The sequence below is a fragment of the Coregonus clupeaformis genome, chromosome 37 (assembly GCF_020615455.1).
Source record: "Coregonus clupeaformis isolate EN_2021a chromosome 37, ASM2061545v1, whole genome shotgun sequence".
Lineage (NCBI taxonomy): Eukaryota > Metazoa > Chordata > Actinopteri > Salmoniformes > Salmonidae > Coregonus > Coregonus clupeaformis.
The window spans coordinates 33,555,699-33,574,887 of NC_059228.1; the positions used below are offsets into that span (position 1 = coordinate 33,555,699).

The 19,189-nt window shown below is 43.6% G+C and overlaps 1 protein-coding gene across 4 annotated transcripts in view; it reads right to left on the reverse strand.

Annotated features, from left to right (window-relative positions):
* LOC121536590 (histone demethylase UTY-like) overlaps positions 1-19,189 on the reverse strand; it is a 114,695-nt gene that overhangs the window by 83,605 nt on the left and 11,901 nt on the right. For 2 of the 4 annotated variants that reach the window (XM_045211624.1, XM_045211623.1), the window contains exons 3-5: positions 18,536-18,644; positions 17,913-17,962; positions 15,605-15,663 (exon numbers count right to left, since the gene is read on the reverse strand). In XM_045211624.1, coding sequence (XP_045067559.1) covers positions 15,605-15,663; positions 17,913-17,962; positions 18,536-18,644 — 218 coding nt within the window. Of the gene's footprint in view, positions 1-10,575; positions 10,642-15,604; positions 15,664-17,912; positions 17,963-18,535; positions 18,645-19,189 lie in introns of all 4 variants that reach the window. The other 2 variants (XM_045211622.1, XM_041843988.2) reach the window with 2 other exon arrangements.

Genomic DNA, 19,189 nt, shown 5'->3' on the forward strand with positions numbered 1-19,189 from the left:
ACAAAGGAGTGGCTCAAGAAGAAGCACATTAAGGTCCTGGAGTGGCCTAGCCAGTCTCCAGACCTTAATCCCATAGAAAATCTGTGGAGGGAGCTGAAGGTTCGAGTTGCCAAACGTCAGGCTCCAAACCTTAATGACTTGGAGAAGAACTGCAAAGAGGAGTGGGACAAAATCCCTCCTGAGATATGTGCAAACCTGGTGGCCAACTACAAGAAACGTCTGACCTCTGATTTCCAACAAGGGTTTTGCCACCAAGTACTAACTCGTGTTTTGCAGAGGGGTCAAATACTTATTTCCCTCATTAAAATGCAAATCAATTTATAATATTTTTGACATGCGTTTTTCTGGATTTTGTTGTTGTTATTCTGTCTCTCACTGTTCAAATAAACCTACCATTAAAATTATAGACTGATCATGTCTTTGTCAGTGGGCAAACGTACAAAATCAGCAGGGGATCAAATACTTTTTTTCCCCTCACTGTACACACACACACACGTATATGTATATATATATATATATATATATATATATATATATATATATATATATATATATATATATACACACACACACACACACACACACACATATATATACACATATATACAGCGGGGAAACAAGTATTTGATACACTGCCGATTTTGCAGGTTTTCCTACTTACAAAGCATGTAGAGGTCTGTCATTTTTATCATAGGTACACTTCAACTGTGAGAGACGGAATCTAAAACAAAAATCCAGAAAATCATATTGTATGATTTTTAAGTAATTAATTTGCATTTTATTGCATGACATAAGTATTTGATACATCAGAAAAGCAGAACTTAATATTTGGTACAGAAACCTTTGTTTGCAATTACAGAGATCATACGTTTCCTGTAGGTCTTGACCAGGTTTGCACACACTTCAGCAGGGATTTTGGCCCACTCCTCCATACAGACCTTCGCCAGATCCTTCAGGTTTCGGGGCTGTCGCTGGGCAATACGGACTTTCAGCTCCCTCCAAAGATTTTCTATTGGGTTCAGGTCTGTAGACTGGCTAGGCCACTCCAGGACCTTGAGATGCTTCTTACGGAGCCACTCCTTAGTTGCCCTGGCTGTGTGTTTCGAGTCGTTGTCATGCTGGAAGACCCAGCCACGACCCATCTTCAATGCTCTTACTGAGGGAAGGAGGTTGTTGGCCAAGATCTTGCGATACATGGCCCCATCCATCCTCCCCTCAATACGGTGCAGTCGTCCTGTCCCCTTTGCAGAAAAGCATCCCCAAAGAATGATGTTTCCACCTCCATGCTTCACGGTTGGGATGGTGTTCTTGGGGTTGTACTCATCCTTCTTCTTCCTCCAAACATGGCGAGTGGAGTTTAGACCAAAAAGCTCTCTTTTTGTCTCATCAGACCACATGACCTTCTCCCATTCCTCCTCTGGATCATCCAGATGGTCATTGGCAAACTTCAGACGGGCCTGGACATGCGCTGGCTTGAGCAGGGGGACCTTGCGTGCGCTGCAGGATTTTAATCCATGACGGCGTAGTGTGTTACTAATGGTTTTCTTTGAGACAGTGGTCCCAGCTCTCTTCAGGTCATTGACCAGGTCCTGCCGTGTAGTTCTGGGCTGATCCCTCACCTTCCTTATGATCATTGATGCCACACGAGGTGAGATCTTGCATGGAGCCTCAGACCGAGAGTGATTGACCGTCATCTTGAACTTCTTCCATTTTCTAATAATTGCGCCAACAGTTGTTGCCTTCTCACCAAGCTGCTTGCCTATTGTCCTGTAGCCCATCCCAGCCTTGTGCAGGTCTACAATGTTATCCCTGATGTCCTTACACAGCTCTCTGGTCTTGGCCATTGTGGAGAATTTGGAGTCTGTTTGATTGAGTGTGTGGACAGGTGTCTTTTATACAGGTAACGAGTTCAAACAGGTCCAGTTAATACAGGTAATGAGTGGAGAACAGGAGGGCTTCTTAAAGAAAAACTAACAGTGTATCAAATACTTGTTCTCCCCACTGTATATACACATACAGTGGGGAGAACAAGTATTTGATACACTGCCGATTTTGCAGGTTTTCCTACTTACAAAGCATGTAGAGGTCTGTAATTTTTATCATAGGTTATTATCAAAAATCCAGAAAATCACATTGTATGATTTTTAAGTAATTAATTTGCATTTTATTGCATGACATAAGTATTTGATCACCTACCAACCAGTAAGAATTCCGGCTCTCACAGACCTGTTCGTTTTTCTTTAAGAAGCCCTCCTGTTCAACACTCATTACCTGTATTAACTGCATCTGTTTGAACTCGTTACCTGTATAAAAGACACCTGTCCACACACTCAATCAAACAGACTCCAACCTCTCCACAATGGCCAAGATTAGAGAGCTGTGTAAGGACATCAGGGATAAAATTGTAGACCTGCACAAGGCTGGGATGGGCAAAAGGACAATAGGCAAGCAGCTTGGTGTGAAGGCAACAACTGTTGGCGCAATTATTAGAAAATGGAAGAAGTTCAAGATTACGGTCAATCACCCTCGGTCTGGGGCTCCATGCAAGATCTCACCTCGTGGGGCATCAATGATCATGAGGAAGGTGAGGGATCAGCCCAGAACTACACGGCAGGACCTGGTCAATGACCTGAAGAGAGCTGGGACCACTGTCTCAAAGAAAAACATTAGTAACACACTACGCCGTCATGGATTAAAATCCTGCAGCACACGCAAGGTCCCCCTGCTCAAGCCAGCGAATGTCCAGGCCTGTCTGAAGTTTACCAATGACCATCTGGATGATCCAGAGGAGGAATGGGAGAAGGTCATGTGGTCTGATGAGACAAAAATAGAGCTTTTTGGTCTAAACTCCACTCGCCGTGTTTGGAAGAAGAAGGATGAGTACAACCCCAAGAACACCATCCCAACCGTGAAGCATGGAGGTGGAAACATCATTCTTTGGGGATGCTTTTCTGCAAAGGGGACAGGACGACTGCACCGTATTGAGGGGAGGATGGATGGAGCCATGTATCGCGAGATCTTGGCCAACATCCTCCTTCCCTCAGTAAGAGCATTGAAGATGGGTCGTGGCTGGGTCTTCCAGCATGACAACGACCCAAAACACACAGCCAGGGCAACTAAGGAGTGGCTCCGTAAGAAGCATCTCAAGGTCCTGGAGTGGCCTAGCCAGTCTCCAGACCTGAACCCAATAGAAAATCTTTGGAGGGAGCTGAAAGTCCGTATTGCCCAGCGACAGCCCCGATACCTGAAGGATCTGGAGAAGGTCTGTATGGAGGAGTGGTCCAAAATCCCTGCTGCAGTGTGTGCAAACCTGGTCAAGACCTACAGGAAACGTATGATCTCTGTAATTGCAAACAAAGGTTTCTGTACCAAATATTAAGTTCTGCTTTTGTGATGTATCAAATACTTATGTCATGCAATAAAATGCAAATTAATTACTTAAACATTATCTGGATTTTTGCTTTAGATTCCGTCTCTCACAGTTGAAGTGTATCTATGATAAAAATTACAGACCTCTACATGCTTTGTAAGTAGGAAAACCTGCAAAATCGGCAGTGTATCAAATACTTGTTCTCCCCACAGTATATATATATATACACATATTATTACACATATATATATATATATATATATATACACATATATACACACATATATATACATACATACATACATACATACATGTCCTTTTTAAAATTATATTTCCCTTCATTACTTTCCAACCCCCACCACCCCTTCCCCAATTGGAGTAAACTAGTGAACAACAACGCTTAGGCCTCTACTTTCTGCCCATACATACTATATACATTTTACGGACACAGTCAAATTCTACAATAATTATATTTTGTTTGTTTTTACTCCTGAACATCTTCTGATCATTTTCATGATGTCCATCTGGTTTGCTTCTATATGCCATATTTTTCCAACTGTGCTCTTTCAAAAAAGCTCTCAACCTATATACGTGGTCCTCTGTAGCTCAGCTGGTAGAGCACGGCGCTTGTAACGCCAAGGTAGTGGGTTCGATCCCCGGGACCACCCATACACAAAAAAATGTATGCACGCATGACTAAGTCGCTTTGGATAAAAGCGTCTGCTAAATGGCATATATTATTATTATATTACTTATTATGGACACAGTATGCTTTACATTAGTTATCTTGTTGTTATTAGTTGTTGTTTTTAGTCCCATCCTTCAGCTCCATTCAACACCTCCCATCTCTCTCTTAACACCATCCATATTGGATTTATATTTGCTGTACTGTGATATTTTACAAAAGTTCTGAACCTTTCTATTCTCATTGTTTATACAGATCCATACAGCCTATTTATTGCCTTACCTCCATAACTTGCTACATTTGCACACACTGTATATATATTTTCTGTTGTATTTTTGGACTTTGTTTTTTTACCCCATATGTAACTCTGTTGTTTTTATCGCACTGCTTTGCTTTATCTTGGCCAGGTCGCAGTTGTAAATGAGAACTTGTTCTAAACTGGCTTACCTGGTTAAATAAAGGTGAAATAAAAATAAAAATAAAAAAGATCGTAAATTGAAAATAAACATTTTTGCTAAAAGTATTATATTATTGATCGATTGACTATGACTTTTCAAATCACCCAGTAGTGCTATCTGCAGGGTTAGCTCCAGGTAAATATTGCAATCCTTTAGCCATTCCTGGACCTGTGTCCAAAAACAAGCTACAAATGGACAGCACCAAAACAAATGATCTAATGATTCTGTCTCTTCGCAGCAAAATCTGCAGTGATGGGAAGATTGTATCCCCCATATAAATAACATTCTATTGGTAGCAAGAATTTTATATAATAATTTACATTGAAAAATTTGAAGTTTTGAATCCGGCATCGTTTTGCGTATCAATTCATAAACACTATGCCATGGAATTGGTACGTCAAAAATCTCTTCCCAACTATTATGCAATCTATATGGGACGGCTGTCAATCCTTTGGTCCTTAAATTAAACTGGTATACTTTTTTATTTATCACAATTTTCTTTAACTAATTATATTCTTTAATGCAAGGCCGACAGGCAAGTTCCTTACTTTTTCCCCCTTCCACTTTCCACAGGGCCGTGGGGTGAGACAGGGATGCAGTTTAAGCCCCACCCTCTTCAACATATATATCAACGAATTGGCGAGGGCACTAGAATAGTCTGCAGCACCCGGCCTCATCCTACTAGAATCTGAAGTCAAATGTCTACGGTTTGCTGATGATCTGGTGCTTGTGTCACCAACCAAGGAGGGCCTACAGCAGCACCTAGATCTTCTGCACAGATTCTGTCAGACCTGGGCCCTGACAATAAATCTCAGTAAGACAAAAAAGGTCCAGTTGCCAGGACCACAAATACAATTTAGACACCGTTGCCCTAGAGAACACAAAAAAACTATACATACCTTGGCCTAAACATCAGCGCCACAGGTAACTTCCACAAAGCTGTGAACGATCTGAGAGACAAGGCAAGAAGAGCCTTCTATGCCATCAAAAGGAACATAAAATTCGACATACCAATTAGGATCTGGCTAAAAATACTTGAATCAGTTATAGAACCCATTGCCCTTTATGGTTGTGAGGTCTGGGGTCCACTCACCAACCAAGAATTCACAAAATGGGACAAACACCAAACAGACTGCAAGCATAATTCTGCAAAATATCCTCTGTGTACAACGAAAAACACAAAATAATGGATGCAGAGCAGAATTAGGCCGATACCCGCAAATTATCAGAATCCAGAAAAGGGCCGTTAAATTCTATAAACACTTAAAAAAGGAAGTGATTCCCAAACCTTCCATAACAAAGCCATCATCTACAGAGAGATTAACTTGGAGAAGAGTCCCCTAAGTAAGCTGGTCCTGAGGCTCTGTTCACAAACACAAACAGACCCCACAGAGCCCCAGGACAACAACAACACAATCAGACCCAACAAAATCATGAGAAAACAAAAAGAGAATTACTTGACACATTGGAAAGAATTAACAAATAAACAGAGCAAACTAGAATGCTATTTGGCCCTAAACAGAGACTACACAGTGGCAGAATACCTGACCACTGTGACTGACCCAAACTTAAGTAAAGCTTTGAATATGTACAGACTCAGTGAGCATAGCCTTGCTATTGAGAAAGGCCGCCGTAGGCAGACCTGGCTCTCAAGAGAAGACAGGCTATGTGCACACTGCCCACAAAATGAGGTGGAAACTGAGCTGCACTTCCTAACCTCCTGCCAAATGTATGACCATATTAGAGACGCATATTTCCCTCAGATTACAGAGACCCACAAAGAATTCGAAAACAAACCCAATTTTGATAAACTCCCTTATCTACTGGGTGAAATACTAGTGTGCCATCACAGCAGCAAGATTTGTGACCTGTTGCCACAAGAAAAGGGCAGCAGGTAGCTTAGTGGTTAAGAGCGTTGTGCCAGTAACCGAAAGGTTGCTGGTTCTAATCCCCGAGCCGACTAGGTGAAAAATCTGTCGATGTGCCCTTGAGCAAGGCACTTAACCCTAATTGCTCCTGTAAGTCGCTCTGGGTGGCGCAGTGGTAGCTGTGCCACTAGAGACCCTGGTTCGAATCCAGGCTCTGTCGTAGCCGGCCGTGACCGGGAGACCCATGGGGCGGCGCGCAATTGGCCCAGCGTCGTCCAGGGTAGGGGAGGGAATGGCCGGCAGGGATGTAGCTCAGTTGATAGGGCATGGTGTTTGCAACGCCAGGGTTGTGGGTTCGATTCCCACAGGGGGTATGAAAAAAATAATAATAATGTAAGTCGCTCTTGATAAGAGCGTCTGCTAAATGACGTAAATGTAATGTAAATGTAATGGATAAGAGCGTCTGCTAAATGACAAAAGAAAAAAAGAAAAAACATTGTAAATACAACCCATATTTATGTTTATTTATTTTCCCATTTGTACTTTAACTATTTGCACATTGTACAACACTGTATATACACATAATATGACATTTAAAATGTCTTTATTCTTTTGGAGCTTCTGAATGTAATGTTTACTGTTAATATTTATTGTTTATTTCACTTTTGTTTACTATCTATACTTCACTTGCTTTGGCAACGTTAACATACGTTTCCCATGCCAATAAAGCCCTTACATTGAACTGAAATTGAATTAAAGAGTGATAGAAAGAGCGATATAGAGAGCGCGACAGCGCGAGAGAGAGCGACAGCGCGAGAGAGAGCGACAGCGCGAGAGAGAGCGACAGCGCGAGAGAGAGCGACAGCGCGAGAGAGAGCGACAGCGCGAGAGAGAGCGACAGCGCGAGAGAGAGAGCTAGATAGAGAGAGATAGCGCGAGAGAGCGATAGCGCGAGCTAGATAGAGAGAGAGCTAGATAGATAGAGAGAGCTAGATAGATAGAGAGAGCTAGATAGATAGAGAGAGCTAGATAGAGAGGGACTGATGAAAACCACATAAACAAACTATTTAGGCTACAAAATAAACCTGACCCACTCTACTGCTCCACCCCTCTGCTATACAAGTACCCATATCCAACCCATTAAACATTTACAACATACATAAACACAAACCTACATAAACAAATAAATCCTCTGTGAAGTTGTGAAAACAAAGGCTATTGCATGTCACCACAGAGGTCTGCCACAGCATGAGAGACTACAGTAGAAACACTGATCTCACTGTTTTCACTGCACACACACAGGATAAGCGTTCTGAACCCATTGGCCTCCTTTCCTTGTTCCAATCCTTCCATCCCTCCCTCCCTCTTATTCATTTGTTCAATCCAGAGTGGTAGGCGCATTAGCTTCTCTAGGCTGGAACAGATTGGCAGTGAAACAGAGTATACAGCAAACAAGCTAACAGAAAAACAGACTGGTAGAGAGAGGGAGAACACTATTCAATGCCAAGTATTCTCTGACTAAACCCCAATTAGACCAGAGTTACGCTATTACTGACAAAGTCCTGTTGTATTATCTGACGTAGGGAATATGTCCCACTGCTCCACTGCTCCAGCCCTGTAGCTCTCTAGGAACAGGGTTGGAGACCAGACCACTGCTCCAGCCCTGTTGCTCTCTAGGAACAGGGTTGGAGACCAGACCACTGCTCCAGCCCTGTAGCTCTCTAGGAACAGGGTTGGAGACCAGACCACTGCTCCAGCCCTGTAGCTCTCTAGGAACAGGGTTGGAGACCAGACCACTGCTCTAGCCCTGTAGCTCTCTAGGAACAGGGTTGGAGACCAGACCACTGCTCCAGCCCTGTAGCTCTCTAGGAACAGGGTTGGTTGGAGACCCACTGGTCTAGCACTGTAGCTCTGCAGGACCAGGGTTGGAGACCAGACCACTGCTTTAGCTCTTTAGCTCTGCAGGACCAGGGTTGGAGACCAGACCACTGCTTTAGCTCTTTAGCTCTGCAGGACCAGGGTTGGAGACCAGACCACTGCTTTAGCTCTTTAGCTCTGCAGGACCAGGGTTGGAGACCAGACCACTCCTTTAGCTCTTTAGCTCTGCAGGACCAGGGTTGGAGATCAGACCACTCCTTTAGCTCTGCAGGACCAGGGTTGGAGACCAGACCACTGTTTTAGCTCTTTAGCTCTGCAGGACCAGGGTTGGAGACCAGACCACTGCTTTAGCTCTCTAGCTCTCCAGGACCAGGGTTGGTTGGAGACCAGACCACTGCTCTAGCCCTGTAGCTCTCCAGGACCAGGTTTGGAGACCGCTGCTATAGCCCTATGAGGTAACATTACATCTGACAGTGCTGCATTCCTCTGTAGCCTCTAGCTGTTGAACGTAACTCGTATTACGTAGAGGGAGAAACCCAGATGACACGCTTCTCTGTAGCCCCCTCTCCCTCTCTGAACCCACCTCCCCACAGATGGAACTCCCCTCCCCTGGGGGAGAAAGGGGTTATGTAAACTTGGCAGGCTGACCACACTGGAGGCCTTCAAGGCCAAGGAGAGGGGAGGCAGACACCACAACCAGGGTTGGTGTTATAGATTAACAGTTCAGAAGAAGGATAGCTCGTATACACCCATCCAGTCTGACAAAGACCTTCTAGTCGAAAACGTTGCACATATTAAAACAACGGATCATTCAACATTGTGTGTGGGTATCTACTTATTGTTATGGTTATAGATTAATGCCTTCCAAGTTAATGGAACGGCCGGAGCTGACCGATTGCTAATGCGATACATTGGTAATGGACAGTTTCCTCCCATACAATATAAATCCCTTTGAGCACTTGGAAAAACTAAAATCAAAGTTTATTCAACAATACACACACAAAATACAGATTTAACTCTACCCACGTGTACATATTACCTCAATTACCTCGACTAGCCGGTGCCCCCACACATTGACTCTGCACCAGTACCCCCCTGTATATAGCCTCCCTACTGTTATTTTATTGCTGCTCTTTAGTTATTTGCTTTTATTTTTGTTATTTTACTTTTTTATTAAAAAAACAAACCAAAATGCATTGTTGGTTAAGGGCTTGTAAGTAAGCATTTCACTGTAATGTCTACACCTGTTGTATTCGGCGCATGTGGCAAATACAATTTGATTTGATCCAATGTATCTTTACCCATTACCAACAACACCTTCTGGAGAGAAGCAAAACAGAAAGGGAAAAGAACCTTCCATTTCCATTTTAGTCATTTAGCAGACGCTCTTATCCGGAGAGACTTACAGTTAGTGCATTCATCTTAAGATAGCTAGGTGGGACAAACACATATCACAAGCATAGAAAGTCAAGGGGGGGTCGTTTGAAGATACTGTTTGAAGGTAGGGTTTCAGATGTTTTCGGAAGATGGGCAGGAACTCTGCTGTCCTGGCTGAGCGGGAGCTGCCCTCCCGTAGGGGTGGGAGGGCCAAGAGACCTGAGGTGGCAGAACGGAGTGCTCGTGTTGGGGTGTAGGGTTTGAGCATAGCCTGAAGGTAGGGAGGGGCAGTTCCTCTTGCTGTTCCGTAGGTAAGCGCCATGGTCTTTTTAGTGGATGTGAGCTTAGACTGGAAGCCAGTGGAGTGTAAATTACAAACATGTAAATGAGTGTGCAGAGGAGTGGGGTGACATGAGAGAACTTGGGAAGGTTGAAAACAAGGCGGGCTGCAGTGTTCTGGATAAGGTGCAGGGGTTTGATGGCACAAGCAGGGAGCCCAGCCAACAGTGAGTTGCCGTAGTCCAGACGGGAGAGGACAAGTGCCTGGATTAGAACCTGCGCCGCTTCCTGTGTGTGGGGGGTCGTACTCTACGGATGTTGTAGAGCATGAACCTGCAGGAGTGGGTCACTGCTTTGATGTTTGCAGAGAATGACAGGTTGTTGTCCAGGGTCACGCCAAGGTTCTTTGCACTCTGGGAGGGCGACACTGTGGAGTTGTCAACCGTGATAGTCCGACTGTTGGCTTTACAACATGTAGATTAAGATGGCTCCTAGTCAGGGCAGTAAGACTTCCTGGCTGCATTATTCTCTATGTAATAACTAAAATGTAGATGCATAATGGCTGCCTAGACAACATGTAGATACAAGATGGCATCCAGTTGCATCAAAGACACATTCTAGCAGAATTTCTCCCTATGGAAACCAACATAGTGGGCCTACCTTCTCTGTCCTGCCTGGGCCTCTGAGGAGGGGGGCTGCACTGACCTAGACAGGGAGAAAGGGGACCTACAGTAGTCAATATCAGGCAACGCCACAGACGTCTAACACCACTACACAGCCACAGCAAAGTACTTCCTCAACAAGGTCCCAACGTCGACTCTAAAGTACAGTAATATATTCCCTATAATGGGTATATGGGGAGGGAGGGTATTTAGTCAGTAAGCTTCTGGTGCAATTTAGGATATTGCTTATTTTGTGATTTAAATGATTTAGTTAGGCCTAGTCGGTTATAGTGGCACCTCTCCTAGCGTTTGTTAGCTGCTTCAAGATTCGAATAAAAAAAAACAGTGGTAGTCGTTCGTCCCATACACTTAACAGGCTTGGATAGTGGGAGAAAACAGTGAGGTAGCATGTGAAGAGACCGAGACAAAGTACTGTTAACCACACAGCAGAGTCTGGATGCCTGGCTGAGACAGACAACGAAGACTGAACACTGGATTCCACACACAGAGCACCCATTGCAGAGGCAGAGTGTGAGCGGGCATTCTTCTTTTTTTTTTGAAAAGCAGACAAATACAATTGTCCGGGAGAAAAATAATATCCCATTGCGAATTAATGCTTTTTAGCCTATTCATCGATGGAAATACCAGTTGAAGTAAATCGGTCTATGGGTTCATTAGCATAATTTAGTGGAATTAAATTGGTGCGTGTATATTCGTTATTTATCACATGCGCACAGCATACAGACACAGAGCCTTTGAACGGAAAATCTGTCAGACAACGCTTTTATAAGCCCGATCATTGCACAACCATTCTACATGCAATTGTGTTTTTAAAAAAGGGTTTTGGGCCATGATTAAAAAGAGCTTCTCAACTGGTAATTGAAGCGTGCTTCTCATTCTCCATTCAAATGCTTAGGCAATGAGCTGGAGGCAGTATGAATTTTTTAAAACATATAACTACTTAATTGTTTGAAACCTGAATGTTTTACTACATATGAGGCATGGTTTACCTTGATTGAAAGTAGCCTAGGCAAAATGCGACCATATCCGGAGGGAATTATTTTATAAATATTTACAAACGATTTTGAAACCAGTTGCCTATTTCTATTGGTTTTCAACTTGCTTTCATTGTCCAGTAGCCAAATGAAAATGTGTGTATAGTCTACTGCCTTGTGCTCATTGCTGTGCTAATAATGTGAAGAAATCATTTATCAACATTTTAAGCTAAACGTTCTGATCTGTTGCATCAGACTCATGTAGCCTAGGCCTACTGGTTGGATGAATTTAGGATCTATCGTCCCACAACTGTCCTAGAGTCTGTTTGGGCTATTTCTTTCTCGACAAGCTGACCAATAGAATAGGTAAACTTTTCTACTATGGGGGATATTAGATTGACATAGGTGACACGTCCATAAGTAAATGTAATGAAATTGACAAAATTACATAGCCTACTCCTGTCTATACAGAAATAAAAACAATCATTCAAAATAGGCTACTAACGCATGATTTGGCCACAGAGGATCATTAGCTTGTTTTAAACCGCATTGCCTACAGCCGGACGGAAAGGCAACACATGTAATTTGGGCAACGCTCGCGCGGCAACCACCAAATAGATGATTGTTGAGTTGCAACTGTCAGTGAAAAGTAGAGAGACCCATCCAGGCATATCGCAATATTTAAAAATTCAAATTGTGGGAAAACATAGTTTGGAAAGTAAATGGCTATTGCTGTAAGGAGAAGACAATGAAAATACTCTAATTTATCTTTTAAGTTATCAAAATTCTCAACTTAAAATTGACAGAACAACAATAACCTGTCTTAATGGCACCAGCGCAGAGCATCAACCATATTCCCGGTGAGTGCGCACTGCGCACTGCGCACATTCACTCTTTACAATTGTTGGGTGTTTGTTTTTGGACAATAATTTCCTCCTCCAGTTTAGATGGACGTCATATTCTATTTGTGTCTCCCCTTCAGTGGGGGGAAAAAAGTATTTAGTCAGCCACCAATTGTGCAAGTTCTCCCACTTAAAAAGATGAGAGAGGCCTGTAATTTTCATCATAGGTACACGTCAACTATGACAGACAAAATGAGGAAAAAAATTCCAGAAAATCACATTGTAGGATTTTTTAGGAATTTATTTGCAAATTATGGTGGAAAATAAGTATTTGGTCAATAACAAAAGTTTCTCAATACTTTGTTATAAACCCTTTGTTGGCAATGACACAGGTCAAACGTTTTCTGTAAGTCTTCACAAGGTTTTCACACACTGTTGCTGGTATTTTGGCCCTTTCCTCCATGCAGATCTCCTCTAGAGCAGTGATGTTTTGGGGCTGTCGCTGGGCAACACGGACTTTCAACTCCCTCCAAAGATTTTCTATGGGGTTGAGATCTGGAGACTGGCTAGGCCACTCCAGGACCTTGAAATGCTTCTTACGAAGCCACTCCTTCGTTGCCCGGGTGGTGTGTTTGGGATCATTGTCATGCTGAAAGACCCAGCCACGTTTCATCTTCAATGCCCTTGCTGATGGAAGGAGGTTTTCACTCAAAATCTCACGATACATGGCCCCATTCATTCTTTCCTTTACACGGATCAGTCGTCCTGGTCCCTTTGCAGAAAAACAGTCCCAAAGCATGATGTTTCCACCCCCATGCTTCACAGTAGGTATGGTGTTATTTGGATGCAACTCAGCATTCTTTGTCCTCCAAACATGACGAGTTGAGTTTTTACCAAAAAGTTATATTTTGGTTTCATCTGACCATATGACATTCTCCCAATCCTCTTCTGGATCATCCAAATGCACTCTAGCAAACTTCAGACGGGCCTGGACATGTACTGGCTTAAGCAGGGGGGACACGTCTGGCACTGCAGGATTTGAGTCCCTGGCGGCGTAGTGTGTTACTGATGGTAGGCTTTGTTACTTTGGTCCCAGCTCTCTGCAGGTCATTCACTAGGTCCCCCCGTGTGGTTCTGGGATTTTTGCTCACCGTTCTTGTGATCATTTTGACCCCACGGAGTGAGATCTTGCGTGGAGCCCCAGATCGAGGGAGATTATCAGTGGTCTTGTATGTCTTCCATTTCCTAATAATTGCTCCCACAGTTGATTTCTTCAAACCAAGCTGCTTACCTATTGCAGATTCAGTCTTCCCAGCCTGGTGCAGGTCTACAATTTTGTTTCTGGTGTCCTTTGACAGCTCTTTGGTCTTGGCCATAGTGGAGTTTGGAGTGTGACTGTTTGAGGTTGTGGACAGGTGTCTTTTATACTGATAACAAGTTCAAACAGGTGCCATTAATACAGGTAACGAGTGGAGGACAGAGGAGCCTCTTAAAGAAGAAGTTACAGGTCTGTGAGAGCCAGAAATCTTGCTTGTTTGTAGGTGACCAAATACTTATTTTCCACCATAATTTGCAAATAAATTCATTAAAAATCCTACAATGTGATTTTCTGGAGAGAAAAAAATCTCAATTTGTCTGTCATAGTTGACGTGTACCTATGATGAAAATTACAGGCCTCTCATCTTTTTAAGTGGGAGAACTTGCACAATTGGTGGCTGACTAAATACTTTTTATCCCCCCACTTCATTTTTATTGATTTCTTTGTCAATGTCAGCAGAGTAGCCTACCCTGTAATTTGTCGTATAAAAAAAAATTCTGCGAATGTCTCCAGTCATATAAAGTGTAGAACTGCATGACGTGTTTTTCCCATGCAAAAAAAGAAGAAACATATCTGATATAGCCTATAGCCCAGACCTCTATACGCGCTACATTGAACGGTCTTTTTTGCAAACAGTGATTGAATTATATTATTAGCCTAATTTATGACTATCCAATCTACTCATCACATTACGAATAGCAGGCTCTCTTACATAAGTTTGCAAATGCAATGATGCATGGAATGCTTTATTATAAACGTGCATTTTTATGGTAAGATTTGCTTCCCCAAACTTGAAACTCACGCGTCGCCTATGTGTAGGCTGGTGATTGTACTGTTCGTTACTCATCTTGTTGGCTGAGGAAAAGTAAATGTGGACAGTTATTCTAACATCTTCAAAATGTGTGATTAAGGACACACGTCATTGCATCCTCTACAGTTGCATGTTCTGTTAAGATTAATTACCATCATCTAAATGCGATTTCTGTCCTTCTGAGCACCGTGGATGAATGCCCTAATCAGGTTACGGTAAATATATTTAAACGTCCGGTAAATTAAAACGTTGCCGGTCAAATGTCCGGCGCCACATTTTCATAACGAAAACCCTGGTGTGTGTGTGTGTGTGTCGACAGCAACAAAAGTAAGCCATCCCTTCCAAGACTGAGTGTGTGCACGCAAGCGAGCGTGTGTGTGTGTGAGCATGTGTATGAATTGACACCATTAAAAAGGCAGGCCCTCCTCAACTCCCCACTGAGGCTATTACTTTGAATAGTCTGCAGAGAAACCCACTTCCCCCCCACACACAAGCTCTGACCGCAATAATGCTAGACAAGACAGCATATCACACTACGCCCTCTTGAGCGAACGAAAGTAAAGGATTTCCTTTCCCTGAACTGTCAGCTGCCTAACTTCCTCATTCCAAACCCTCCAAAGTGCAAACAGGCTCTAGTCTTGCTGCCTATCAAATCTTCAACAGTGGTTATCCTATATTTGCTGTAAGTAGTATTCTGGCCTATATTTGACAGAAGCAGTAAATAGCAACACTCTTAGAAAAACAAGTGTCAAACAAAGCAATGGCAGCACTGATAGCCAGAATTTACACTATGAGTTTATAGAATGAATGAAGCATAATTGACACAGTAATTAGGACAAGATGACAGGTGGCCTACTCCTCAACAGTCAGGTAAGGGTTCAATGAAAACACCACACACACACACAGTAAGGAACATACAATAGCTACACAAATGTAACGTACTATATAGCCTGTGTATTACTAAGAGGTCATTAAATGCCCAAATAGCCGAGCAAATCCAGGTCTCTAGCTAATAAAAAGGCACTAGAGTGCAAAGGAAAACACTCAGAATGCGTACTTACCAGTGAAATGCGTTGTAATGGAAGTAGACCAAACCAAGGCCATATATAAAGGCAGCATTCTTGAGAAGGGGAGAAAAACAATTAGTGGCAGGAACATTTAGGCTATTTCTCAAACAGCATTGGTAAACAGAAATTCTTCAAAAAAAGATGCCATGTCTGAACACTGATTACTCAGTTAAGTTAACAAAATAGGACATATCACAGTCCCTCCAGGATGTAGTGGGGATTTTGTTGTGATGGGGGGGGACTTGATTTCGCAGTGCCAATTCTGACATTTTTGCATGGCAATATGCAAAGATCTTGTCCAATTTGTCAGGAAAATGCACTAATATTGCGATGATTTCACTGTGTTATGCGGAAATAGTGCCGTGATTAGTCAAGTTTGCAAGACCTCGCATAGCCTAATATGCAAGGATATGTTGATTTTTCAAAAACAAATATATAATGCAATCCTGGAGTCCTGACTGAGCAATCTAACTGGAAAGTGTTTATCTGACCGAGCCAAAAACAGTCTCTCCTCATCCTACTCAGGATTAAAGTGCATTCTATACCATTGGGTCAATGGTAGAGTAGAGGCCCAAATACATACTGAAGTTCATTTCGAAAGAGTCTGAAATTCCCCTTTCAGAGGTTACCATTGTGGCCCAGTAATTCACCTTTCAGAGGTTACCAATGTGCCCTAGTTTCACATGACACACTGTAGTACTGGTATTAGTCACACCGAAAGCCTCTAAGCACAGCACCTCCTACTCATACAGACACACGAATCAACCAGAAAACAAATATCATGTTCAATACCAATCAGATGTAAATATTCTAAATAAGAATTACAATATTTGGAGGTGAGAGGATCAGACAGACAGCATGGCTGAGGAGTTAGGAGGGAGACGATCAGACAGACAGCATGGCTGAGGAGTTAGGAGGGAGAAGAGGGGAGAGGAACAGACCGAGGCAGCATGGCTGAGGGTTGAGGAGTTAGGAGGAGAGGAGCAGAGCGAGGCAGCATGGTTGAGGGTTTCCACATGAGGTCAATATCATTACATTCGACACTTTAGATTTGAACGTATGCATTAATGAATCAATTATATAATCACACAGTCAATTTGACAGATTCTTACAGATCTAACTACATAATGGTAATAATTTATTTGAATGGTAAATCTCCAGTCTATTGATAAACTGGGTAAATCAAGATGTAGCCTAGGCATACTTACAATAAAGGTTTACGCATGCATTGGGTTATTGAGCTTGTTTTGGCTGATTTCATGGGGCTACAGATGAAAAACGGTTTCCCTTCCATTTGGGACGTATTTTATTGTACTGATCAACAACATCTGCATAGAAGAAGCAATCTGTTCAAAGTGTGCGCTGTCTCTTTAAGACCCATGACATCTTTCTCACACACAGACACAGAGCGAGGCTCGAGGTAAGACGATCTTGACTGGGAAAGACGTGAGGCGGGGGAGATGAAGTGAATGAATAAAGTTTATATAAATGGACATTGTTTTGCGAACAGTAATTAACAATTTCAACATGCCGTGTTGCATTATTCAAGTTTTGTTAACTTGTGTGCAGCATAACTGAATGCAGCCCAGACTCCCAGTGAGTGCAGTGGTTCCTCAGGACAGGCTAGCTTCTAGAGCTAGCGATGAGTAGGTGGATCAGGCACGGAGCTCTCGCGCTATAAGGCCACATCGGCTGCACTGGTAGACAGACCTGATCTTCTCTCAATCAGTAGACCACGTGAGACACATTTGACAGAAGTACTGAAAGTAACAAACATTTTATTACCAAACCGTTTTTTTCCAGGTTCTAGTATCGAAAATGTACAGAAGTTTCAGTATACCGTGCTCTGTGAAAGTCAGAGCTAAACTTTGGTAAATTACCTGTAGCTTTGCAACCCTAATCGTATTGCATCGAACTGAATCGTATCGATTTGTTCTCTAATCAAACCGAATATTTTCAAACTAAAACGTATTGTTCCTGTATCGTATCGGAGCCCATGTATCTAGATACGTATCGAATCGTCTTGAAAGGGAAAGACGCACATCCCTAAGACACCCCCACTCACACAGAATGTATGGTACAAAGCAGAGAGAGGCAACCAGGTAGCAGTCAAGAGATAGACCTACTTGGATACATGGCATTTCAGAAAGTAGCAGTCAAGAGATAGACCTACTTGGATACATGGCATTTCAGAAAGTAGCAGTCAAGAGATAGACCTACTTGGATACATGGCGTTTCAGAAAGTAGCAGTCAAGAGATAGACCTACTTGGATACATGGCGTTTCAGATAGTAGCCACTCACCTTCCAGTAGTCCGACTGTAAACTGTAGTACCTCTGATATGCAGATAATGCTGAGAGGAGAGACCAGTTAGTGAAGATATCAAAAACAATGCTGTAACAATTAGCCTAAATTACATAATCTTCATCTACTCAACAGATTCTTTCCACTACCGCGTCAGCAATATTGGATACAGGCCAAATCAAACCCAAAGCATAACAATAAACAGTTCTTCGAACCAAAAAAACACAAAAAATACTCAATTAACATGAAAACGCACACAAACAAAACTAAAATGTCTTCAAGCAACTCCTCCAGACTTCTAGTCATATAAAGCCCAGAGCCGTCCGCAAACAATGGCAGTGGAATTGCATAACGGCAGAGAAGAGAAGGACTTAGACTATCGGCGTGACGACAGAGACAGCAGAGCATTCCACACGCCAACATGACTGCCTACTATTCTTTTCATTTCCCCAGACACCTTTTCCAGGGTTTGGGGAGAATAAGAGGGAGGTGGCCTGTCTGCCGGCTGCTGCTTTTAAAAGGGCAAAAACCCAACGCCCCAAATCCTACGTTCTGCCAAACATACACTTCCAAAAGCATTGTCATTACTACATTTAAGGATGTGATCTGGTGTAGGCTGTACCTTTTGGATAGTCCTCCAGGAGGAGGTTGAAGTGGCCCAGCTGGCAGAACATCTCCGACTCTACTTTCCCTTCAGACTTCAGAATGACGGAGTCATAGCAGCTTACAGCCTGCAGAGAGAGGGGGAGAGAGAGGGAGAGAGGGGGAGAGAGAGGGGGAGAGAGAGGGGGAGAGAGAGGGGGAGAGAGGGGGAGAGAGGGGGGAGAGAGGGGGGGAGAGAGGGGGGAGAGAGGGGGAGAGAGAGGGGGAGAGAGGGGGAGAGAGAGGGAGAGAGGGGGAGAGAGAGGGGAGAGAGGGGGAGAGAGAGGGGGAGAGAGGGGGGAGAGAGAGGGGGAGAGAGAGGGGGAGAGAGAGGGGGAGAGAGAGGGGGAGAGAGAGGGGGAGAGAGGGAGAGAGGGGGGAGAGAGGGGGGAAAGAGAGGGGGAGAGAGAGGGGGAGAGAGAGGGAGAGAGGGGGAGAGAGAGGGGGAGAGAGGGGGGAGAGAGGGGGGAGAGAGGGGGAGAGGGGGAGAGAGAGGGAGAGAGGGGGAGAGAGGGGGAGAGAGGGGGAGAGAGGGGGAGAGAGAGAGGGGGGAGAGAGGGGGGAAAGAGAGGGGGAGAGAGAGGGGGGGAGAGAGAGGGGGAGAGAGGAGGGGAGAGAGAGGGGAGAGAGGGGG